Source organism: Vulpes vulpes, chromosome 10, assembly GCF_048418805.1.
Source record: "Vulpes vulpes isolate BD-2025 chromosome 10, VulVul3, whole genome shotgun sequence".
Lineage (NCBI taxonomy): Eukaryota > Metazoa > Chordata > Mammalia > Carnivora > Canidae > Vulpes > Vulpes vulpes.
In genome coordinates, this window is record NC_132789.1 from 92,985,322 (window position 1) to 93,012,293 (window position 26,972).

The window sequence follows — 26,972 nt, forward strand, 5'->3', positions numbered from 1 at the left end:
CCGTCCTCATTCTTGACCTATGACCTTGTTTTCTATCTCACTGAGAGACTAAAAAAAAAAACAAACAGAAGAGAATGTGCTCAAACTCCCACCACTTCTTCCCACCCCCCTGCAATTGCATCTGCATACTCAGTATCAGTGACCTCTCTGTGTACCTAACAAGGGCTAGCCTCTGCTCCTGTGCTAGATCCTGTCTGCTCATGCCCAGGCAAGGCCTTTGTTCCAGTACTTCTCTTCCTTTTTTCCCCTGGTAGACCCCATCCGAATCAGTCCCCAGTGATCCCCCACTCCTGGTATCCATGCCATTATGAAAGCTTTTCTCTGATGGGATGCGGGATGAACCCTGTGACCCATAGAATACTGCAGAAGTAATGGTGTGTGACTTCAGAAAGTACGTCATAAAGGACAATGACACTTCTACCTTTTTTAATTTCTCACCCTGGGAGAAGCTGCACCATGTCATGAGAACATTCAAGCAGTCCCATGGCAAAGCCCGTGTGAAGAGGAACTGAGGTCTTCCACCACCAGCTAGACCCAACTTGACAGTCGTGTGAGTAAGGCAACTTGGATGTAGAGCTTCTAGGCCCAACCACATCTTTAGATAACTGGAACCTCAGCCAACATCTGACTGCAACTTTATGAGGGAATCAGTGGGAGTCTGCTCAAGGTGCTCCTGAATTTTTGACTCACAGAGACTGTAAGAGATAATACATGGTGTTCTTAAGCCAGGAGAACTTGCTGTGCAGCAATAGATAACTAGTGCACCTCCTGTGATCAAAATACTTTAGTGGCTCTTGGTTTTCCTCAGAGAAAAAGCCAAAGTCCTCTCCATGACTGACATCTTCCTTTACCTCTCCAACTTCATCTCCCACCACTCTCATCTCACCTTAGCTCCAGCTAGAGTGACCTCCCTGCTTTCCTCAAATATGCCTCAGGGCCTCTAACCACCATTTCCTCCCCTCTCCCCCACCTCTTTCAGGTCTTTACTCAAATGTCCCTCTCTGGATGAGGCCTTTCCTGGCTACCCTTCCAAAAATGCAGTTTCCCTACCTACACCCACACCCACACACACTCTCCATTATCCCTTCCTTTTTCTGTTTTTGGTTTTTTTTTCCTACCATATATTACTATTTAATATACTATAAATATATATATATATTGCTTATTATCTGGCTCCCCTTATTAAGGCGAAAGCTGAGCTGATGCAGCGATTTTTGTCTACTTCCAATGCCTAGGGCAGTGCATGATTTATTGTAGTACGTATTCCATAAAGATTTGTCCAATGAGTATATGAATGTGAAGGCTGTAAGAATACCCAACTAATAGTAACTATAAAAAGGCTTCAAACATAGACCTTTTGCAACCCACTCCAACTTTATAAAGCTGCTTCTAAAATTTACTGCTAGAAAAGGCTTTTATTTCTTTTTTGTTTCACACAAAAAATGCAGTTAAATGGTAAACTTTTCTAACCAACTGTTTGCCTTTTTCCTTGTGAAACACAGATCAAAATTGAAATGAAATTATAGTAATTATATGAGTCCTCGGGGTCTGTACCTTTTGTTTCCTCTTGATTTTTTTCTCATTCTTTCAAGTTCCCTGTTTTTAATCCTTTATTCTTATTATTTCATTGTATGTTCTCATTATACAAGTTCCAAAGACATTATGAAATTAATATAAATAAAAACAAGTAAATAGTGTTTGTGTTTTCTTAAACTCAGAACAGGAGATTAAAACCATCATTGGTTTAGTACACTTATAGAAATGTGAACTTTTTAAGGAACAAAGCTTTAACTTTTTTGTGAACCCTTTTAAAAAGTCAACATAAGGTAATAGTTTTATCATCCATCAACTAAACTTTATTCTAAAATATTTTAGTGGCATATATGCTGTGAATCAAGACAAGAATATTTATTTCAACATTGTAATCAATTCTCAGTACCATAGTATATTTTACCCAATTTCAAATTATTCTTAGAAAATATTGTTTGCTTTCATTATATAATATAACTCTTCTTGAAATTATTTGTGTTAAATTGATTCCTTCTTTTCCTGAAATTATTTGTGTTAAATTGATTCCTTCTTTTCCAAAGAACTCAGGATGAGCTCTTTTATATATTTTTTAAGATTTTATTTATTTATTTGAGAGAGAGAGAGAGAGAGAGACAGAGAGAGTACAGAGGGAGAGGGAGAGAGGAAAAGCAGACTCACCGCCGACCAGGGAATCTGATGTAGAAACTTGGTTCCAGGACCCAGAGATACTGACCTGAACCAAAAGCAGATGCTTAACCAACTGAGCCACCCAGGCACCCCAGAAGAGCTCTTTTAAACACTAAAGTACATGATTACACTATTTGATGAATCAGAAGTTTTTTTTTCTGCCTTCACACGATTCATAATTTCTCATTATATAGAGAGACCCTCAAAATGGGGAGCAGGAGCACACACATTCTGTAGGATCCTCTAGGATCACTTAGCAACTAGGGGAAGGAGAGAAAATAACTGAGATTTTTTTTAAACCTGTTATATCCATACATATAACAAAGGGGTGTGACAAATGATAAACAGGAGTTCAGAGATTATAAATGGAAAACATTGGTTTTGGTTCTATAGAAAAGAATAAAATAGTACTTGACAGTAGATGTCTCAATTTATAAGTACTCATTTAGTGAATGGTTGAAAAAGACACACAAAATATATCAAAATATATAAGTACATCTATTATATATTTAAATATATATATATTAAATTTGATGTAGTTAGTATGGTTTACCTGACTGAGAAAAGAGTGTAACTGCTATAAAATAATCACAGACTCAAAATAATAATATTTTTGTAGATTTTATTTTTAGAACAGTTTCAGATTTATAGAAAAAAAATGAGCAGATAGGACAGAGTTTTCATAGACTGATTCTCCCCCCTCTCACACTTCCCCTATTGATAACATGTCGCATTAGTGCATATCACTGCCCATTAATGATGTGTTGCATCATTACAATTGATGAGCCAATATTGATACATTACTATGAACTAAAACCCAGAGTTTAGAGTAGGCCTCACTCTTTAGGTTGTACGGTTCTTTGGGTTCCGACAAATGTACACTGTCAAATACCCACATTAGAGTATCATTGGAATAGTCTTACTCCCCTTACAATCCCTGTGCTTCACATATTCATCCATCCCCTCCTTTCCTTGAACTCCTTGCAAACACAGACCTTTTTCTGTTTCCATAGTCTTGCTTCTCCCAGAATGTCTACAGTTGGAATCATATAGTGTGTCTTTTTTTTCAGACTGGCTTTTTTCACTTAGCAATATGCATTTAAAATTCCTCATCTCTTTTTGTAATTTTATACTTCATTTCTCTTTATTTTTATATAATATTGCATTGTATGATATACTATGTTTTGTCTATCCACTCACCTAGTGAAAGATACCCCAGATGCTTCTAAGTTTTAGCAGTTATGAATAAAGCTGCTATAAACATTTGTGTAGGCATAAGTTTTAACTCATTTGGGCAAATACCTAGAAACTTGATTGCTAGATAATATGGTAAGACTATGTTTAGTTTTTTAAGAAACTGTTAAACTGTCTTCCAAAGGAACCACACCATTTGCGTTCTCACCAACAAGGAATAAGAGTTTTGGTTGCTCCATAGCCATGCATACCATCAGGGGATATTGTCAGAATTTTGGATTTAGCTATTTCAGTAAGTATACAATGATTTTAAACTGCAATTTAATTTGCAATTGCCTAATGATACATTATTTTGAGCACTTTTTCATATCATTATTTGCCATTTTTGCATCTTCTTTAGTGAGACATCTGTTCCAATCTTTAGTCCGCTTTTCGAGTTGTGTTGTTGAGTTTTAAGAGTCTTTTAAATATATTTGGATGGAATTTGTTTATCAGGTGTGCATTTTGCAAATATGTTCTCCCGTATGAAGGTTGCCTTTTAATTTTTTAATATCTTGCAGAGCAGAAGTTTCTTTAATTTTAATAAGTTCAATTCATCAATTGTTTACTTCATTAATTGTGCTATTAGTGTTGTTTATGAAAGCTCATCAGAATCCCAGGTTCACCTAGATTTTGTCTTATGTTATCTTCTGCAAGCTTTTAACTTTTGTGCTTTACATTTAGGTTTATGGTATATATTAATTTTTGTGAGAAGTGGAAGGTCTGCATCTAGCATGGTCTTGCACACGGATGTCCAATTGTTCCAGCACGATTTGTTGAAAAGCCTGTATTTTCTCCACTGAATTGCCTTTGTCCTTTGTCAAAGAACAGATGATTATATCTGTGGGAATCTATTTCCTCGGCTCTCTATTCTGTTCCATTAATCCACGTGTCTATTGTTTCATTCTTACCATATTGTTTTCATCACAATACTTGATACTAAGCCTTAAAGTTGGTTAGTGTCATCTCTCCAACTTTGTTCCTCATCAGTATTATATTGGTTATTCTGGGTATTTTGCCTTTCTATATAAATTTTAGAATCAATTTGTCAATGTTCACAAAATAACTTGCAAGGATTTTTATTCGGATTGCATTGAATTGATCGACCAAGTTGGGAAGAAGTGACATCTAAACATTACTAAGTCCTCTATTCATGAACATGGAAATAGGTCTTCTCTGATTTTACTCATCAGAATTTTGTCATTTTTCTCCTATAGATCTTGCATGTATTTTGTTAGATTTATACCATTTTTTATTTTACTGAGTGTTAATGTAAATGGAATTGTTTTTAATTATAAATTTTATTGTTCATTGTTGGTATACAGGAAAACAATTGACTTTTCTATATTAACCTTGTATCCTGCAACTATTGGTGCTTATTGGTTCCAGGAATTTTTTGGCAATTCTTAAGAATTTTCTATATATACAATCATATCATTTTGAACAAAGGCAGTTTTATTTCTTCCTTCCCAATCTGTATAGCTTTTATTTCTTTTTCCTGTCTTACTATATTAGTTAGGACTTTAATGTTAATTATATTAGTTAGGACTTAGTTATGTAGTTAGTTATTAGTTAGTCATATTAGTTTAGGACTTAATGTTAAAAAGCAGTAGTGAGAGCAATCATCCTTCTCTTGCTCTTGATCTTAGCGGGAAAGATCTAAGTTTCTCACCATTATATATGTTTGCTGTAGGTTTTTTGAGGATGTTCTTCATCAAGTTGAGGAAGTTCCCTGTCTGTTCCTGGTGTGTTGAGTATTTTTATCATGAATGTACTGGACTTTGTCAAACGCTTTTGCTGCATCTATTGGTAGGATCATGTGACTTTTCCTTTTTAATCTGCTGATATTATAGATTACAGAAACTGATTTTGATTGTTGAACCAATTTTACATAGCTGAGATAAATCCCATTTGGTCATGTCATATAATTCTTTTTTATACATTGTTGGCTTATATTTGCTAATATTTTGTTGAAGATTTTTGCATCTATGGAACTATGAGACAAATTACAGAATTTTCCTTCCTTATAATTTTCTCATCTAGTTTTAGTACTAGGATAATGCTGGCTTCACAGGATGAGTTAGGAAGTGTTTCTGTTGCAGTTTTCTGAACAAGATCATAGATAATTAGTATGAGTTCTTTAAATATATGATTCGCCAGTAAACTCATCTGGTTTAGAAGGCTACTAATTATTGATACAAGTTCTTTAATAGACATATTAGATATAGATATAGGCTTATTCAGATTATCTATTTCTCCTTGAGTGAATTGGCAGATTGTGTCTTTCAAGGAATTGGTCTAGTTCATCTAGGTTACCAAATGTGTGGGGGTGGGGGTGCTCATAATATTCATTATTCTATTAACATCCAGGGGATTAGTAGTGATGCATCTTTTTCATTTATAATAATAATAATTAGTGTCTTCTTTCTTTTTTTAAATTAGCCTAGCTAGAGGTTTACTAATGTATCTCTTCAAATAACCAAATTTTTGTTTCATTGGTTTTCTTTTCTGATTTCTGGTTTTCAATTTTATTGAGTTGTACTCCAACCTTATTTTTACTTCTCCTTACTCTGGATTTCATTTGTTCTTCTGTTTCTAGTTTCCTATTGTATATACCTAGATTATTAATTTCAAAGCTTTCTCTTCTGATGTGTGAATTCTAGAAGTTTCCCTCTAAGCACTGATTTCACTTCATCTCATAAATTTCATAAATAGTGTTTTCATTTTCATTTAGTTTGAAGTATATTCCATTTTGAGAGCTTTCCTTTGATCCATGACTTATTTAGGTGTGTTGTTTATATTCCAATATTTTGGGATTTTCCAGCCATCTCTCTGTAATTTATTTTCAGTGTAACTTCATTGTGGTCTGAGAGCATACTTTCTATGATATTTATTCTTTTAAATTTGTCAAAATGTATTAAATGGCCCAGAATGTGGTCTATTATGGTCAGTGCTCTATGTGAGCTTGAGGAGAATGCGTAGTCTCCTGTGGTTGGATGAAATATTACGTAACTGTCAATTAGATCCAGATGATGATAGTGCTATTCAGTTCAACTATATCCTTACTGATTTATTGCCCGCTGGATCTGTCGATTACTAATGCAGGGGTGTTGAAAACTCCAACTACAACAGTGAATTTGTGTTGACTTCTTGCAATTTTAACTGGTTTTGCCTAATGTATTGACACTCTGCTGTGATGTGCATAGGTCTTACCTCTTATCGTCATGTCTTCTTGGAGAGTCAACTTCTTTATCATTATGTTACGCCTCTCTTTGTTCCTGGTAATTTCCTTGTTCTGAAGTCTTCTTTGTCTGAAATTAAAATAGCTATTCCTAGCTTCATTTTGATTAGTGCTAGCATGATATATCTTTCTCCATCCATTTTAATCTGTGTCTTTATAATTAAAGTAGGTTTCCTGTAAACAGCATGTATCTGGGTTCTGTATTTTATTTGCTCTATCTTTTAATTGGTGTATTTAAGTCACTCACATTTAAAATGATTATTGATAAAGCTGGATAAATACTTACCATATGTTGTTTCCTATTTGTTGTCCAGTTCTTTGTTTCTTTTGTCTTCACCTTTTTTTTTTCCTCTACTTCCTCTGGTTTCAATTAAGCATGATTCCACTTTCTCTTCTCTCTTGGCATATCAGCTACACTTCTTTTTATCATTTTTTAAGGAATTTCCCTCGAGTTTAGAGTATACATTTGCAACCAATCTAAATCCACTTTCAAATAACACCATACCTCTTCACAGACAGTGCAAGTACTTGATAGTAGACTATTCCCAGGTCTGTTCTCCTGTCCCTTCTGATATTGCTGTCATTTATTTCATTTATGCTATAAGTTATATAACCATATAATCTATAGCCATCTAATACATTGCTGCTATTATTATTTTGAAGCTATCTATTAGATCAATTAAGAATGAAAAATAAGAGATCTTACTTTGCCTCCATTTATTGTTTTTCTAAAGTTCTTCGTTTCTTCATCTTGATCCAACTTTCTGAACTACATTTGTTTCCTTCTCTATGAAAAACTTGTTTTAACCCTTCTTCCAAGATAGGTCTATTGGTTAAAAAAGAAAAAAAAAAACTCCACCTAGTTTTTGTCTAAGAAAGTCTTCATTTTCTCTTCACTTTTAAAAGAATAATTATACTTGATTCAGATGTCTAGAATGGTGGACTTTTCTTTCAATATGAAGTATTTCATATAGTCTCTTCTTGCTTGCATGGTTTCTGAAGAAAACTCTGATAAAATTCGAATCCTTGCTCCTCCATAGATAAAGTGCATTTTGCCCCCCTCTGGTTCTTTCACTATTTTTAGTTTGTCTGATTTTCTGCTATTTGAATAGGATATGCCCACATGTTGATATTTTCTGTTTTTATCCTGTTTAGTGTTTGAGCTTCCTGGATCTGTGATCTGATATCATTTGTCATTAATTTTGAAGAAATCTCAGCCATTATTACCTCAGATACTTTTCTTCCTTTCTCTTTTTCCTTCTGTTGTTCTCACTACCTTTATGTTACACTTTTCTCCCCATAGGTTTTAGATATTCTGTTGTTATTTTCAATTGTTTTCTTTACATTTACATTTGCAAAGTTTCTATTGACATATCTTCAAGATCACTGATTATTTCTCAGCTATAAAAAAAAAGCATTCTTCATTTCAGTTACAGTGTTTTGTTTTCTAACATTTTCTTTTGATTCTTAAAGTTTTTGTCTCTCACGTAATACATCATTTTTTCTTGTATGTTAATTTTTTCCAATAGAGTTCTTAGCATATTAATAATAAGCATTTTAAATCCAAAGTCTGATAATTCCAAGACCATATCTGAATCTGGTTCTGAGGCTTGCTTTATCTCTTTAGACTGTGTTTGTTCTTGCCTTTTATTATGCCTTGTAATTTTTTTTAAAAGCCAGACATTACGTGTCAAATAATAGGCACTGTTGTAAACAGGCCTTCAGTGTGAGATTTTCTTTTTATCTCACCAGAACTTAGGCTGTGTTTAATATTTGCTATAGCTGTAAGGTGTCACAGGTTTCAAGTTCACCTAATGTCCTTCCTTCTTTCTCCTCTTTTGTCTTTGGGTTTTCTTGGAAACTCCTAATTAAACAGCGTCTGTGTCTTGCAGTTCTCTCAGTTGTAATCCACTGTTATTGTTGGAACACTTTAAATATGGTCATAAAAAAATAATAATAATAAATAAATAAATATGGTCATAAGATATTGAGGAGTGGAAGCACTCTATACTCTTATGAATAAATCTCCATTTTTAGTGAGCCAGGATCCCTGGACTGTAAATCTGCTGAGGAATTTCCTAACCCTTTTTCCCCCTCCCCTCATGAGAGACAAGTAAACTAGAAGGGGCTCAAATCACTCAATTGCTCTTCTTCCAATTCCAAGTCTGGTAAAGCTCTGATAAAGATGTTTACCTAGAAAGCATCTCTTTACCTAGAAAGTCCTCTTTATTTCAGAGAACAGAAGACTCTGAGCATGTTTCAGAATGGTTACTTTTTCCCTCCCCTTTCCAGAAGCAAGAGAAATTTTTCTTTGATAGTCACTGTGAGAACTTAGCTGAGCTCCTGAAAGTAAACTCAAAGTATGCGTGCTCCCCTGACACTAGGTCCTCACCATTACTGTTGAAGAGTCCCCTGCCCATCACTGGCTCTAGTGGTCATAAGGTATGATCTTCTGCATTCACCTACCCCTGCAGTTTTCAGGGAGGTGATTTACCTGGAGTCTCAACTATCTGGTGGACCTAAGAAGAGTTGCTGATTTTCAGTGTGTTCAGCTTTCTTCTTATCCTGATGACAGGAGGGATAACTCCCAAGATCTTCAAATGCCAGAGTAGAAACCAGAATCCTAATAATATTTGTTATACATTTTATCTTTTGACCATGAAAAAAGGGGAGGTCCCCAGATCTTATTATGTCAATAATAACATATGAAGGAAACAGGTTTAGAGAAATTTAATGATTTTTCCAGAGATAAATGGCTAGTATATGAAGTTAATCTGGATCTTCTAGTGCCTCCTCAAACTCTTCCAATACAAGTCTTTATGTTTTGACATTAAGGCATATGAAACAACTTGAAAGGAGAGTTTAAATTAAGCAGAGAATCATCCATGTTCGAGTTGGATTTGTGGCATGATGTGAAAAGCACTGGACCTGGGACATCCTATAATAAATGTCCCCAATCCTGACTCAGCCCCCAATTCACTTTAAGATTTTAGGAAGTTCACAATAATGTTGTGAGTCTCGATTTCCCAATGTGAAACTAAAGCAAGAATGAACACATGGATTATTGAGGTCTCTTGTAATCATGAAGTGAAACAATTCTGGGTTGGATTCTGGGAGGAGAGACAGATTGTGACAAAAGGGCAACTTGTTTCCTCAAAATTTTACTGAAGTGCCGAATTAATATCTTCCCTTGGGTGAAAATCCTTAGCTTCCTTAATTCTTTAAATAACATGATACTTTTCCTTCCCATCTGCTTCTTACACTATTGGGTTTTTTAAATTTTATTTATTTTTTATTTATTATTTTTTAGAGAGGGAAAAAATATGAGCAGGAAGGGATGGGGGGAGACACACACACACACACACATGCACACACAATCCCCAGCAGGCTTCACACTCAGCATGGAGCCAGAGGTGGGGCTCAATTTCACAACCCTGAGATCATGACCTGAGCCAAAATCCAGAATCAGCTGCTTAACCAACTGAGCCACCCAGGCACCCTTGCTTCTTACATTATTGGTTATGCATATGAGTAATGTTTAAAGCAGGACTTCCTTCCAGGATACCTCATCTCTGAGCAGTCTTTATGCTTTCTCCCTCTTGTAACTCTGCAGTCATTACCAACTACTAAATTGTTTCTGCTAAATGTCACTTCCTCAGAGAGGCCTTCCTTGATCTCTTAGACTAGGACAGAACCCGGCACTTCCCCTTTTCTAAATTTATTTGTTTGTCTCTATGTCCCTTGTCCCTTGCCATTCTGGAATATATATGAAGCTAGGACTCCCTATAGGTTACCCTGCTGCACTCTCAGGGCTCTTGGGTCCAGAAAGTGTTGTCCAACAGAACTTTCTGCAATGATAGAAATGGTCTGTAATCTAAACATGCAGCTACTGAGCCCTTAAAAAGTGTCCAGTATAATAAGTGAACTACTGAATTTTTATTCTAATTCGAATTCAAATAGCCATATGTTACATATCCGACAGTGGAAGACTAAGGCAATGTGTCTCAAAATCGAAATCAAGATATCAGGAACCTGGATTTTTAACTCATTCTCCAGGTAATTCTTCCCAGAAATAAAACTTGACTCTTGATCTAGAATGTGATTCTCAAGACTGGCTTCACATTAGAATCACCTGGAGGAGAAAAGGATTCCAGAGATTCTATTTCAGCCGGTCTGCTGTGGGGTCCAGATATTAGTATTTCAAAAACTAAACAAAACAAAACCCCGTCTGTGAAGGTAATAATATGCAATCAAGTTTGAGAGGCCTGGAACACACGGCCTCACGTGGTACTCAACACCTATTAGATAAATATAGAGGGGGAAAAACCGATTTGGGCGCATTTAGGAAGCCTTAGTGATTACAGGGGAAATCATTAGTGGTTCAGATGAATTTCTTGATGGCCACAACAAATTCCATTTTAGATAGCCTTTTGCGATTGTGTGAGATCCCTCAGCCTCCCGTGTCACCAGGAACAACAGGAATCCTGCCTAGCCCCTTGACACGTAGAGGGAGCCGGCCCAGAGCTCCCCAGCAGGAACAACCGGCTCTACAAAGGCACAAAGGCCTTTCCGGGCTGATTGACAAACGGCCTGGGGGCGCCTCCGGGAGTCACGTGAGTCTCCAGGCCAAGGCGAGGAGCGAGGCGCCCTGGGCCGCCCCGGCCTCCGGGTTAGGGCCTCCGGGTTAGAGCCCTCGGCGCCCGCTGTGCTCGTCCCCGCGACGGGGCGGCGCCACGCCGCAGACCTGGGGGTCGCAGGTGCTCGAGCCCCGGGCCAGGTGGATGTCCCCGCGGGGGGGGGGGGGGGGGAGGCTGGCGGGCGGCGCCAGCGGCGGGGACACAGGCGGGGACCGAGCGGCCTCCTGGGCGCGGTGCGGAGCGGCGGCGCGGTGAGTACCAGCACGAGCACCTGCGGGGACCCGGGGCGAGGAGGAGCACCTGCGGGGACCCGGGGGCCGAGGAAGAGCACCTGCGGGGACCCGGAGGCTCAGGAGGAGCACCTGCGGGGACCCAGGGGCCGAGTAAGAGCACCTGCGGGGACCCGGGACGAGGAGGAGCACCTGCGGGGACCCGGGGGCTCAGGAGGAGCACCTGCGGGGACCCGGGGGCTCAGGAGGAGCACCTGCGGGGACCCGGGGGCTCAGGAGGAGCACCTGCGGGGACCCGGGGGCTCAGGAGGAGCACCTGCGGGGACCCGGGGGCTCAGGAGGAGCACCTGCGGGGACCCGGGGGCTCAGGAGGAGCACCTGCGGGGACCCGGGGGCTCAGGAGGAGCACCTGCGGGGACCCGGGGGCTCAGGAGGAGCACCTGCGGGGACCCGGGGGCTCAGGAGGAGCACCTGCGGGGACCCGGGGGCTCAGGAGGAGCACCTGCGGGGACCCGGGGGCTCAGGAGGAGCACCTGCGGGGACCCGGGGGCTCAGGAGGAGCACCTGCGGGGACCCGGGGGCTCAGGAGGAGCACCTGCGGGGACCCGGGGCGAGGAGGAGCACCTGCGGGGACCCGGGGCGAGGAGGAGCACCTGCGGGGACCCGGGGGCTCAGGAGGAGCACCTGCGGGGACCCGGGGGCTCAGGAGGAGCACCTGCGGGGACCCGGGGGCTCAGGAGGAGCACCTGCGGGGACCCGGAGGCTCAGGAGGAGCACCTGCGGGGACCCGGGGCGAGGAGGAGCACCTGCAGGGACCCGGGGGCTCAGGAGGAGCACCTGCGGGGACCCGGGGGCTCAGGAGGAGCACCTGCGGGGACCCGGGGGCTCAGGAGGAGCACCTGCGGGGACCCGGGGGCTCAGGAGGAGCACCTGCGGGGGCCCAGGGGCCGAGTAAGAGCATCTGCGGGGACCCAGGGCGAGGAGGAGCACCTGCGGGGACCCGGGGGCGAGGAGGAGCACCTGCGGGGACCCGGGGCGAGGAGGAGCACCTGCGGGGACCCAGGGGCCGAGTAAGAGCACCTGCGGGGACCCGGGGCGAGGAGGAGCACCTGCGGGGACCCGGGGCGAGGAGGAGCACCTGCGGGGACCCGGGGGCGAGGAGGAGCACCTGCGGGGACCCGGGAGCGAGGAGGAGCACCTGCGGGGACCCGGGGGCTCAGGAGGAGCACCTGCGGGGACCCGGGGGCTCAGGAGGAGCACCTGCGGGGACCCGGGGGCTCAGGAGGAGCACCTGCGGGGACCCGGGGGCTCAGGAGGAGCACCTGCGGGGACCCGGGGGCTCAGGAGGAGCACCTGCGGGGACCCGGGGGCTCAGGAGGAGCACCTGCGGGGACCCGGAGGCTCAGGAGGAGCACCTGCAGGGACCCGGGGGCTCAGGAGGAGCACCTGCGGGGGCCCAGGGGCCGAGTAAGAGCACCTGCGGGGACCCGGGGCGAGGAGGAGCACCTGCGGGGACCCAGGGGCCGAGTAAGAGCACCTGCGGGGACCCGGGGCGAGGAGGAGCACCTGCGGGGACCCGGGGCGAGGAGGAGCACCTGCGGGGACCCGGGGGCGAGGAGGAGCACCTGCGGGGACCCGGGAGCGAGGAGGAGCACCTGCGGGGACCCGAGGGCTCAGGAGGAGCACCTGCGGGGACCCAGGGGCGAGGAGGAGCACCTGCGGGGACCCGGGGACTGTACCAGCACCTGCGGGGGACCCGGGGGCTTTGCGGCGGAGCCTCTCATGATTTTCCAGAACACGCTGATGCTTAAAAGGAAAAACCAAAGCTCAGAAGTCAGGAGTCCAGCGCTGCCAACTGTACCCAAGAGGCGGGCGGAGCTCGCGGGGAGCGTGGAGGAAATTAGCGCGAAACTAAAAGTGAAATCTTGGCTGCAGTAGAACGAGCCTTAGTGACCAGAACGTGCCAACTACTAACCAAAAAAAAAAAAAAAAAAAAAAAGACCCTCCATAGAAGCTCACAGTGACAGGCAAAATCGAGAACAAAAAACATTTACTTAATAAATGAAATGAGTATTAAAATACAAATGAATGTGGTTTAAAAAAAATCTCAGAGGACACTGGAAAGCGAACATTTAAAAACTATTTTTTGTTTGGATCGTTATGCAGCAGCTCGGGAAAGCTGTTCTATGTTAAGACAAATTGTAATATTTTAATAATCTATGATATAAACTGTCTTGTATCTATTCCAGTTTGATATTAGTTTGTGAGGAATCCTGTAGTTTTCATTTGAATGACTTCAGTTCCTGTAGTTTGCATTTGAATGGTGTCAGTTTTTTATTTGTTTGTTTGTTTTTTTCAAAAGGAAATCCCAGTTTATTATGGAAAACCATCTACTGGGTGTTGGGAGTAGGTGGGAGAGTAAGTGAAACCCCATTCCTGCCCAAGGACTTTCTCCTCCAGGCCCTACCACACAAACGGATGTCTCAAACCTATTCCGCTTCCTCCCAAACTCCCAAAAAACAGGGCTATTATTCAATATTATCTCCAATGAGTACACTCAGTGGTTAAAAGTGTCTCCTTGGGACCAGTGACAAAGTTAGTCTTATACTTTTTAATGAAGGCCACAGACCAAGCCAGAAGTGCCTAAAGCAGCAAGGGTCCTTGAGGGGAAGATCCTGGTGCAGACTCCATACCCAGGCGTCTTCTGTTTTAGGTTGTTCATTCAACAGGTCTGCACTACAAAAGGATTGAAGTAACGTGCTAAAAGCCATCTGGCCTTACCTTTTCATATAAATCTTATTTTTTATTGACTTAGAGAGGCGGGTTCTTCCTTAAAGACAGGGCATACTGCCAACCCGCCAGCCCGCCGTGCAAACTAGATCCCTTGCTTTCTGAAACGTACCAGAGTTGTGGGCAATACATTTCATTTATTTGCACCAATAGCTTTAAGTAAATTAACATTGATGATGTTCATTCAGCAGTCAAAATGCAGTTTATGCCCTCTGATTGGCACTTCAAACTAGTACTTCAGTTGGAATGAAAGCTAAGTTTAGGGCTGTCAATAGTCTTTAAGAAAGCCATCTTTTCATTAAAAAAATCTGTCACTTCTGAGGGTTAGGCCTTCTCTTATCAGTGTGCTTATAGAGGTTTTGTTTCACTTTGCTTATTTTAATTAAAATAGAAAAAAAAAAGCGATTTCTTAGCTATCAACCAAATCTTCTTGGTCCCATGAATCCTTCCCAGATAACCCCTGCCCCTCTGGCCTAATCCGGTCCTGATACCTTAGCAGCAGTCCACCTGCCTGACTCTTGAGCAATAGTCCATGTAAGCAATTGCAGGGCTAAAACGTGGCACCACAGTAAAACTATTATTTTTATTGGAGTAGTGTTATTGTGTTAGTGTTTCAATACGTCTCAGTGTCTCTTTCTCACCTACGTCCCCAAGGAGGATATTGTCTTACAGACATTGGTTTTTGGTTTATTTCAAGACAGCACATACAATTTCAAATAGGTGTTTTTTCTTACTAAGATTTATTGAACAATTCTGAAGTTATCCCTATTTTCAGTTAAATTATCCATAACAATGCCAAAGAATATATATTGTAGGTAGTTCTATATTTAATATTCTCAACAATAAAACCTAAGAAACAATACATGGAAAAATGAAACACCTTTTTTTATGATTTATTTATTTGAGAGAGAGAGAGAGAGAGAGAGCCTGGCAGAGAGGAGCAGAGGGGGAGGGAGAGAGAAAATCTCAAGCCTTCCCCAGTGAGCCTGGAGCCTGACTCAGGGCTCAATCTCATGACCCTGAGATCATGACATGAGCTGAAACCAAGAGTCGGGCACTTAACCGACTGAGCCACCCAGGCGCCCCCAAACACCTTTAAAGTAAATATCATTGTAAAATAAGGTAACAAGGAAAGGTGATTTCAGATGTCCCCAAGAAGTCATCACCCAACATTAAATCTGGAGGGAAAAAAAAAAAGACTGGGTTGATTATCTTCCATTCCAGAAGGCTTAAGGAAGTGAAGCGAACCACAGGGTCAATGTGCAAAATATGGTTTCACAATGGGATTGTGGAAAGACTCTGATTATCTCTTGTAATAAAAGAGAGTCCTTTTGTGTTATTTTTTTTCTCGTGTAGGTTAAACAACTAAAAGGGTGAATCATGTTCCATAGCCTTTTCCAAATGTAATGAAAAATATTTGATTCTTGGCTATTTGTGGTTTGGGTGGTTTGGGTCCTTTTCTTCATAGGGAATCAGACTTTTTAATAAGCTTAGCAGTGCTGTCCAATAGAACTTGCTGTAATGGTGGAAATGTTCTATAATCGGCACTGTTCAGAATGGTAACTACTGGCTATGAGGAGCTATCAGGCACTTGATATTTAATTAGCTTGGCTAAGGACCTGAATTTTTTTTTTTACTTTAATGAAAATTTAATTATCCACTTGTGGCCAGTGGCCACCAGATTGCACAGGTGGCTGACCAGCTGCCTCACATTGTTCTGCTGACCAGGTGATGGTATCGTGCATCACACCACTTTAGGAGAGTCCTTGGGTTTGTTTCCAAATTTTAACTTAAATTCTACTTAGTTAACATATAGTGTAATATTGGCTTTGGGGGTAGAATTTAGTGATTCATCACTTATATACAACACCCAGTGCTCATCATAACAAGTGCCCGGCTCCTTAATCCCCATCATCCCTCACCCGTCCTCCACCCAGCTCCTTCCGTCCACCCTCAGTTTGTTCTCTATCCTTAAGAGTCTAGGAGATTCCCGAAGGGATATTTCAAGGATCTAATCTTGAAGAGATTTAAGAAATTCTTGAAGAGATCTTTAAGAGATTGTTTTATCTGTGCAGTTTTTTTTAAGTTGTAAAGATATAGGTTTCATGAACTTCTTAAATACACACCATGAGGGTACTACTGATGCAAAAAGTGCCTTTGCCTCTAGGTAAATCTGAGTATGTAAAAGCAATACAACCTAAATGTGCCCTTAAGGTCCTATTTGAAATTTAAAAAAAAAAAAAAAACTTTTGCTTTTGAGGCACTAATAGTTCTTTTTTTATATAAATATATATAAATAGGGAGAAGGAATCTTAAGCCGGTCCCACACCTAAAGCAGAGCCCAAGGCAGGGCTTGATCTCATGTATGACTTGAAGTGAAAAGTCAGATGTTTAACCTACTGAGCCACACAGGTGCCCCAGGCTGGTAGTTCTGAAAGTCGTCACACATCCTCTCTCATTTGATTGTCACAACAACCAATTGAAGTAAATTGAGTCTCGGTCCATAAATCTTTTCATTACACCAGTCCACCTACACAGGAGAATTTTGTATGATATAATAAGAATTATCTCCAGGGGTGCCCAGGTAGCTCAGTTCATTAAGCATCCACCTGTTGGTTTCGGCTCAGGCCGTGATCTTGTGGTCCTGAGATGGCTTGAGGATTCTCTTTCCCTCTGCCTCTCCCCCCACTTGTTCTCTCTCTCTCTCTCTCTCTCTCAAATCAATGAATGAATCTTAAAAAAAAAAAGAAAAAGAAAAAGAAAAAGAAAAAGAAAAAGAAAAAAATTATTTCCAGATCTTAGAAGTGTTCCAGCTCTAAAGACAAAGTTATTTTTCTCTTAATTGCACATTAGTGATCAAAAAAAGTGTTTGTTGGTAAAATAAAAGAAGAAAACAAATGAACGTGGGGTGTGAACATAATACATAACTTCCTAATGTCCTAACTTTTTATCTGGAGGAAGGAATCTTAGCATACTTTCGAAAACCTCAATAAATGTCACATAGTAATCACAGTTTGTTCACAGAACTCACAGCTTCTTAATGGTTTTTTTTTTTTTTAATGGTTTTATTTTTGATTTATTTCAGAAGCTCTTGAAAAGGACATCAAGTGTGAAGTGAACCGGCTTACTCGCAGGCAGCGCTGGAATCATGAGCAGTAGCGGAACGGACCTAACCATTGGTTTCATCTGCTGCTTTGTAGCCGTCCTTCTGTTTGGCTCAAATTTTGTACCGCTTAAAAAATACGAGACTGGTGATGGTAATTATTTTTCCTTCGTTGCTAACTTTATGTTTAAACGTCAAGTTCTCTTTTTTGGTCTTTTTTTTTTTTTTTTTTTTTTTTTTTAACGATGGCCACAGATCTTCTTGTACCTGGCACCAAATGAATAGAGCTCACGCTAAATCAGTTGATGGTGCTCGTGCCAGTTAATCTGAGGTTTAGTCAGTAGAGAATAATCGTGAGCGTGTGTTCCATGGTAAAGCTGAGAGAGTGACCATCAGGAGAGCTTTCTAGCCATATCTGTCATGTTTACAAAAGGTTAGTCGGTTCTACTCACATACACTTGTTTTGAAAACATGAATCTCGAACATGCTTCATATAATAGAGAACACATTGAGCCCAACACAAATGTTGTGTTTATGTGCAGTTTTGACTCTGATACACTGTCAGGTGAATGAAGAAACCTGCACCCAGGTGAATAAAGAGGCCCAGTAAAGCCTGAAAGGCGCTTGCACACACACCCTGCAGCATCCCCAGCCCCCTCAGCACCACACCCAGTCCCATCTGAGGTTAGGATCCCCCCACCACTCCCCCCACTGCCCCCCCATCCCCCAACGTCACAAGCTGCCACACTTCCAATGCCCACTTGCAGAAGCAAACCACCAAGTTCCAGTTCAGGTGCCATATTTTTGGAAGACCTGTGAATTTCTTGGCCACTAAGCCAGTGTAAAACCCTACTACCATTTTTTATTGGGTTCATGTCTTTTTTTTTTTTAATATGTTGTTGATGAAATTTTTTTTGAGTGCTATTCCCTTCTTCCCCATAAAAACTCTACAGTTTTTTATTATGTGATTTTGTGTAGTGCAATGTTTTTAGGAACACACGTGACACATTATAGTTGCCCTGCCTGTAATGTGAACTTTGAGGAAGGAAAAGCAAGAAGTTTTCTCTCTCTCTCTCTCTCTCTTTTTTTTTTGAATCCACATGCCTTTAGCGTTACAGCCAGGAGAAGGGGATGTTCAGATGTTAACGCTCAGCACCTGGTGGGAAGCAGTTACTTTGCCACCTCAGCTCCTTATGACTTGCTGCTACTTAAACAATAGGATTACAAATCTTTTTCTTTCCGAGCCTTTCTTCTCTTTTTCTTTGGAGTTAGGATGGAAACGGAAACGACTAAAATAAGAACAAAATATATACAAAGGGATAGAGGAACTGGCTTTTAGGTGTCTTTCCACAACTGTGTGGTCCTGAACAAGTCTCACTAGCTCTTTTGTTCTCAGTTTCTCTTTTGTAAAATGAAGAACTTGTTAAGATAAAGTTCTCCACCATGAGACTGAATCTCAACAGGCAAATATCTTCCATAGGGGGAGTCAGAACTGCTACACTGAGTCATAACTGCCCTAATATTTCTTCCAGTGTCAACGTTTTCTTTAACCTTTTAATCCCCAAACTCTTGATGGTACAGAAGCGTCAGGTACAGACATACTTCTTATCACCGTGTCTTCTTCAGCTAATTGGCAAATGGCAACCCAGAGCACAGAAAGGAGAATGCCCTGACCCAGAATGCTAATTGTCAGGTTTGTAATGTTTGGTCATCACAGGCATTCAACTCTCACTGGGAGAGGTCTACATGTGGCCATAAGTGGTTTTGTTTTTATCCCAAAGATGGCATCAACAATCCCAAAGATTTAACTTACTGTTGTGCTGTTCTGAAGTTCTGAATGCCGTGTTTTGGTGAGAGATGGCACTAGCTGTGGCATTCGAATAAGAGTACGTAGACTTGGTCTTGCCAGTACTCTTTGGTAGAAAATTCTTGACTTGTCTAATAGGTGAAACAGACAGAAGAATGTTACGCAGGAACACACTGTGTTTGGTAAGCTGTGGACTAGACGGCGTAGGTTTGAATTCCAGCTGTACCAACCGTTAGCTGTTGAGACAGGTTGCTTCATCTCACATTCATTTTTTCCATTTTTTAAACTAGAGTTAACTCGGATGCATCGTAGTTGTAAAAATTATATTGAGTGTGCAAAGTACCCCCATATAAACATTCAGTAAGTTGTGGCCATTCCTGTAATAATATCTCTTTGATACTCAGAAGCATTAATTTAGTTTGAACCACTGAAACCAATTTCTTTTCTTTTCAGGAATGTTTCTCCAGTGGGTACTTTGTGCTGCCATATGGTCGATTGCCCTTGTGGTCAATCTGATACTACATTGCCCTAAATTTTGGCCTTTTGCAATGGTTGGGGGCTGCATTTGGGCAACAGGTAATGTAGGATATAATTTATTCTTTAATTATTTGATACTGTGATCACAATAACTCTGATGACACCTAGGTGGCTTACCAGCTGAGCGTCTACCTTCGGCTTGTAGTCCTGGGGTCCTGGGATCGAGTCCTGCATCGGGCTCCCTGTGGGGAGCCTACTTCTCCCTCTGCCTGTGCCTCTGCCCCTCTCTCTGTGTGTCTCTCATGAATAAATAAATAAAATATTTAAAAAATAACTCTGGTTCATAATAAAATAGCACAAACAGCAATCCTGAATAATCCACCATCGATAAATAAAATCTTAAAAGAAAAAAAGAAACTGAACTAATTTCTATTATCAGGTCATGATCACAGGATCCGGGATCAAGTCCCAAGTCAGGCTTCCTGCAAGAAGCCTGCTTCTCCCCCTGCCTACGTCTCTACCTCTCTCTCAGTCTGTATCTCTCATGAATAAATAAATAAATCTTTTTTAAAAATTAATTCAATTTATAAATGTATTTTTGTCTTATAAATAACATCTTTTTTCTGTATGTTACATCCGCAGGGAACATCGCTGTTGTCCCAGTTATCAAAACCATTGGTTTAGGCCTTGGAATCTTAATCTGGGGATCATTTAATACACTAACTGGCTGGGCAAGCTCAAGGTAACACAAAACAATTTCAACTAAGATTCTCTACACTGATGTAAGGCAAGTTCTAGGGATTGGGCTAGCTAAGAGGAATAACCTGGTTTTTACCTTCACAGAGATTACAAATGGGAAGACAGACACATAAAATATGCAATTTTTAATTATTATTTGCCCTAAATTCTAATATCTGATCTAGATATTTGGTTAAGATACAGTAAAGAAGTATCTCCTCAGAACAGAAGAAGGAAGAGAGGAGGGGAACTGATGTTTATTTTCTCTTTTTATTGTGTGACAATTTGCTGGACATATTACATCATTTTACATGCATCATTTTCCTCATTTTCACAAATATGAGGTGTGCACTGCCTTATAAGAGAGCTGAAAGACAAAGAGATGGAGTAACTTGCTGAATATCACAGAATGAATAAGCTAGGCTTCAAACCCCAGTCTCCTAGTTTTAAAGCACATATTCCTTCTAGAGCCTGGGCCAGGGTCAGCAAGCCATGGCCCACCTTCCCAGCCATTTTTGAAAATAGCATTTTATTGGAACATCCATCCATTTCATATTGTCTGGGGCTGCTTTTACACTACAGTGGCAGAGTTGTGTAATTGCAAGAGACCAGCTGACCCGCAAATCCTAAAATATTTACTCTCTGGCCCTCTAAGGAAAAGTGTGCCAACCCCGGCTCTAGAGGAGTCCAGCAGGGTCACCACAAGCCACATGTGTCCATTTATATTTAAAGTTAAATGAGTTAAAATCTAATCAAATTAAACAGTTCTACAGCTGCACTGCCCAAATATATATATATATGTCAAGAGCTCAATAGCCATAGAGGGCTAGGAACTCCCCTGTTATACAGTGCACCTGTAGAAGATCCTCCTCATCCTAGAAACTTCTGTATGACTGTGCTGCCCTTGGTTAGCATTAAAATTAACATTCAAGTTGAGTTTGGGAAAAGGAATAGAAGGGAGGATGTCGCTCTTACTTTTTGGGCTCCTCTTCCCTCGCAAAGCATTATAACAACCTCAGTAATAACAGAACAAAATAACCTCCAATTTGTTCTTTCCTGGCCTTTCCCCACTCTCGTACCTGCTTTTCACAAGTGCTATTTTCTTTTGCTTTTTCTTCTTGCCTCTTTCATTCTTGCCCTGAGTGGTTCATAGTAATTGTTGGTCATGATTGCTACAATCTCAAGGTGAGAAAAAAAAAAAGGGGGGGGGGGGGTGATGCAAAAAAGTAGTGATCATTAACCAAGCAGTTACCTAAAAGTCTGTTTCAATAAATGCTATACAAAATTTCAGCCAGTTATTTGGCATTCAATTAGCCACTTAATCTATTTTGTCTTCTTCCTTAGTCTTAATAAGAAAGGGACCCTCATAAGCACTTTTACATATACTAACTCATCTAAAATATCTTCAAAAGAAGGAAGGTGTTATAATATATAATAAGTATACCTACCTTGTAGGTACCCCATTTTAAACATGGGGAACTGGAAGCATGGTAAAGAGTCAACTTTTTCAAATCACAGTTAATAAGAGAGGGATTTAGGATTTGAATCCAGGAATCCGACCCTGAGTCCATGCTCTTGAACACAACTGATGAACACATTTTCAAAAACACCTACTTTGGTGTAACTTTCTCAATTCCAGGTTTGGTTGGTTTGGAATGGACGCAGAAGAAGTATCAAACCCGGTGCTAAATTACATTGGAGCTGGATTATCAGTAGTAAGGTACACAGTCATTTCTGATTTAAGTGTTCTTCCAAACGTTTACAATATTTAGAATACCTTTTAGAGATCATAATGTGTTTACATTTTTTTAAACCTGCATTTCATAAAAGTGACATGATTTGTTCTCAGATTCTTCATTTACATTTACAGATTTGGCTTTTCGAGGAGAAAGCAGGCCAGCTCTGGGGTCGCAAGCCCCAGCTTTAGTTCTGAAAAGCTCTGAGACCCTAGGAAAATCGTTTAGCTGCTTTGAAGCTCACTTTCATTATCTGTGATTTTTAGAAAAATCATAGTACATAGCTCATAAATTGGAATCAAATGGCACATTATTTTGCAAACTAAAAAATACTATATAAATAAATATTATGCTGGCTCCCAGATGCCCCTGGAATAGCCATTAATTCTCTCCTCTTATTACTCATTTCCTCTTTACCCCCCAGTTTCCAAACTCCTGTCACCTCATCTGGTCTTATCCCAGTCAGATAACTATTCCCTCACCTATAAAAACACATATTCATTTTTGTACTGTTTTTGGATGTATCTGTGTCTAGTCGTATGCACTATATGAATAAAGATGAAAATGACTTTAAATCTCTGGCAGTGTTCAATCAATAAAACTCCAGCAGGAATTAGGTCACCTTAAATTCAGTCCCTTTCCATTCTAGACTCCATTTATATTCCCTGTCAGTGCTTCGCATAATGGATAGCACCGTCTGGAAAGATTTTAGTACTTTTTTATTCTTCAGGGAAAGAACACTATATTTCTCTTCCTACTGCAACGATGGCTTTTCCCCAGCCACATTTCAGGAACAATCTCTTTGTCATTGAAATGTTGCCTAAGAGAGTGGTTCCAGGCCAATTGGAGAAGAAATAACATAGATTATTCTAAAAAAGCAGATTCCTGACATTTTTGGTTAGAGGCAATTTTATGTATTTTGTACAATTCACATGGCATCCTGGCTTTGAATAGCTCTCTCAAAACCAATTTCTTTTTTTTTTAAATTTTTTAATAGAGTTCAATTTGCCAACATATAGCATAACACCCAGTGCTCATCCTGCCAAGTGCCCCCCTCAGTGCCTGTCACCCAGTCACCCCAAACCCCTGCCCACCTACCCTTCCACTACCCCCTTGTTCATTTCCCAGAGTTAGGTGTCTCTCATGTCAAAAACAATTTCTTTACGCCCCAAAATTGTAATGTAGCGTGCCTTAGTTGTGACTTAATGGTAATTTAAGGCCAATTTACTCAGTCCATCAGGCATTGTTTTTCTCCATATTTCTTCTTTCTTTAGAAACTACATTCTCTAAAATTGCAAACTATGCATGTCCTGCCCACTTCTTCCCGTATGACCTTGGGCAAATCACTTGATTTCTCTAAGCCCTGGTTTCTCCATCTGGAGCTAACGTGGAGGTAATAATAATTGTGCCAGCCTTATAAAATATTTTGAAGATGAAATGAGAAGAAATAGGTCAAGGGCTATGTATATTTCTAGGCATATATATGGCTAATGCTCTATAAATTGGATAATTTTTATTATAAGACTCATTATTTTGATTAGTAACTAGTTCATATGCAATCACTGTTTTCCCTTTCAGTCTGTGGTAAACTGTCAGTGCACCTGGGGAATCAGGCAGCTGGATTAGGAGTTTGGTCTGTGGCACAGAAAGGCAGCGATCTCTTCCTGTAGTGCTTTCTGGCTCCCGTCTATGTTCTTTACCAAGAGGACCTCCTAGAAACATTCATTTGATCATTTTAACTCCATTAAATCAGTTTGTTCAAAGGGCATTCATTGAATAAGCTTGCGGTTTCATGGCCAGTGTAAAGAAAATTGGAATATGGTTAGATTTGTTGGTCACATCCTTTTGCTTTTCTTTTCAAAATTGACATTATTGATCCTCTCCTCTGTAGAGTCCAGTTTTTAAAGGATAGGTGGGATTATTTCAAGGCTTGCATTTTTCCTATATGTAAGGTAGTATCAGTCAGGTTCCACAACCAAAACCACTCTAGGTGTTTTGTTTTGTTTTGTTTTTTAATTTTTTGAAGGTGGGGGACAGAGGGAAAGAGAATCTTAAGCAGGCTCTACGCCTAGCACACAGCCTAACATGAGGTTCGATCTTATGTCCCTGAGATCATGACCTGAGCTGAAATCAAGGGGCACTCAACCGACTGAGCCACCCAGGTTCTCCCACTGTAGGTATTTTAAACAGAAGAGCATTTCACAGAGGGAATTGCTTAAAAAACTGCAAGGCCCAATGGAGCAAAAGGAGTAAGGGGGCTCTGCCCAAAGTCCTAGAGTCCACACTCCAACCAGCACACTTGCCTCTGCCCTGAGTTATCACCGCAGCTGAAACTACCAGAGCCACCATCAAAACCAAATGGCTTCTCCCAACGTGTAAGTCTGACTGTATGCCTCCCATGGGCAAAACCTAGCTGTTCCACAGTTACTCCAATTCAAAATTTTAGTCACCTTAGTTTTTTTTTTCCTTTCATCCCCCATCTTATATATAATCCTATAAAAAGTTTTTTCTGAATGTTTCACAGGTTTTTCCTCTCTTCTCCCCCAGTTCCCTACTATACATCCACCTGCATATGATTATAAAAATCTCACGCCTGTGGGGGCCTGGGTGGCACAGTTGGTTAAGCATCCAACTCTTGGTTCCGTCTCAGGTCATGATCTCAGAGTCATGAGGTGGAGCCCCATATCAGGCTCCACCCTCAGCTCAGAATCTGTTTGGGATTCTCTCTCTCCCTTTGCCCTTCACCCTGCTCACTTGCTCTCTCTCTCTCTCTCTCTCTCTCAAATAAATAAAGAAAATTTAAAAAAAAAAAATCCAAGAGGCACTACTGGAGAGGAGCAGCCCCTGCCACCCAGGACTAGGCCCCTTAAGGAGGAGGAGGCAAGAAGATGGTGACAACCCCACAGATGTGAGCTTGTGCCCAAAGCAATGGCACAAGCATCATGTCCTTGATCATTCTTCCAAAGACCAGATTTCACAAGTGCCAAAAATGTTAGCAGATAAATTTGGAACTACATCTAACATTAAGTCACCAGTAAACTGCCTTTCTGTCCTGAGAGCTATTACATCTGTAAAACAAAGACTCAAACTTTATAACAAAGTGCCTCCAAATGGCCTGGTTGTTTACAGTGGCACAATTGTAACGGAAGACGGAAAGGAAAAGAAAGTCAACATTGACTTTGAAAAGAAAGTCAACATTGACTTTGAACCTTTCAAACCAATTAATACATCATTGTATTTGTGTGACAACAAATCCCATACGGAGGCTCTTACAGCACTACTTTTGGGTGACAGCAAGTTTGACTTCATTGTAATAGATGGTAGTGGTGCACTTTGGGGCACACTCCAAGGAAACACAAGAGAAGTCCTACACAAATTCACTGTGGATCTCCCATAGAAACATGGCAGAGGAGGTCAATCAGCCTTGCGTTTTGCACGTTTAGGAGTAGAAAAGCAGAACAACCATGTTCGGAAAGCAGCAGAGACTGCTGTTCAGCCATTTAATTCTGAGGACAAAGTGAATGTGGCTGGTCTTGTTTTAGCTGGATCAGCTGACTTTAAAAGTGGACTAAGTCAATCTGATATGTTTGATAAGAGGTTGCAATCAAAAGTTTTAAAAATTAGTTATTTCCTATAGTGGTGAAAATGGATTCAACTAAGCTGTTGACTAAAGTCCTCTCCAACACAAAACTCATTCAAAAGAAGAAATCAATAGGATGATACTTTGAGGAAATCAGCCAGGGAAGGGAATGAGAGCCGTTAGAAATTGGAAGCTGTAGAGATTCTAATAGTCTATGAAAATTTGGATCTAATGAGATACATTCCTCCTTGCCAAGACACAGAAGAGAAGAAAATTCTCTAACTACAGAATAAGAGAAGGATAAATCTCAATTCCCAGACCAGGAGACAGGACAAGAACATGAGCTGATTGAGAGCATGACCCTGCTGAAATGTTTTGCTAAAAACTATAAAAAAAAAAAAAACAACTGAAGTTAGGTTGGAGGTTGTCATAAATAAGTCACAAGAAGAATCCCATTTTCTGAAAGGATTTGGTGGGATTGGAGGTATCTTGCGATACCAAGTAGATATCCAGGGAATGGAATACCATGGAGGAGATGATGAATTTTTTTTACCTTGATGACTACTAGGTAGTCAACATGGGTCCAGCAAAATGTGCCTCACTCTCCAGCATCCAATCCAAGGAGCATACCCATGTGGAACCCAAACAGATCCCTGCCTTACAATTGGCACATTTCCAGAACTTTAATTCATGACCATTGGATATTGAAAAGAAAACAGAAACAAAACAAGACCCAGCAGTACACTTTGGTTGTCATGGTGTCAGTGCAGCAGCCTACAACTAAGCCCCTAAAATGCCACTCTGGACTAATTTTAAAAAGAATCCCAGTTTTTACTTTTACTCCATGGTGAAATTCATTGCTCTTGTATTTTATGAAAAAAAAATAATTTTTTAACCTTCATTCATAGAACCAAAAATACCTTAACTGCTATAAACTTTCAAAAGTTAATAGAAATGAGATCATTAAAAAAAAAGCTCACATCTACTTTCACTAGTTCCATTTTTTCCTATTACTAGTATAACTTGCTTGTATCTGCTACCAAATCAATCATCACTCTCCTAATTAAGAACTTTGGAAGCCTCCCATTGGATTCAGAATAAATCTGTCTTCTTAATCTGGTATGCCCTCCACAGTCACAGATTCAAGCCTTCTTCCTAGATCGGCCTTCTCCCTGTATTGTCA

At 40.7% G+C, this 26,972-nt stretch overlaps 1 protein-coding gene and 1 pseudogene across 3 annotated transcripts in view; both read left to right on the forward strand.

The window, feature by feature from the left end:
• The first annotated feature begins 11,204 nt into the window (after positions 1-11,204).
• Positions 11,205-26,972, forward strand: part of TMEM144 (transmembrane protein 144) — a 36,302-nt gene continuing 20,534 nt past the window's right edge. Inside the window, exons 1-5 of one of the 3 annotated variants that reach the window (XM_026008062.2) lie at positions 11,205-11,304; positions 17,434-17,605; positions 19,712-19,834; positions 20,378-20,477; positions 22,113-22,193. In XM_026008062.2, coding sequence (XP_025863847.2) covers positions 17,497-17,605; positions 19,712-19,834; positions 20,378-20,477; positions 22,113-22,193 — 413 coding nt within the window. In that variant the 5' untranslated portion in view covers positions 11,205-11,304; positions 17,434-17,496. Of the gene's footprint in view, positions 11,305-11,460; positions 11,580-17,433; positions 17,606-19,711; positions 19,835-20,377; positions 20,478-22,112; positions 22,194-26,972 lie in introns of those variants that run through there. The other 2 variants (XM_072724922.1, XM_072724923.1) reach the window with 2 other exon arrangements.
• On the forward strand, positions 22,975-26,357 carry LOC112926914 (eukaryotic peptide chain release factor subunit 1 pseudogene; annotated as a pseudogene).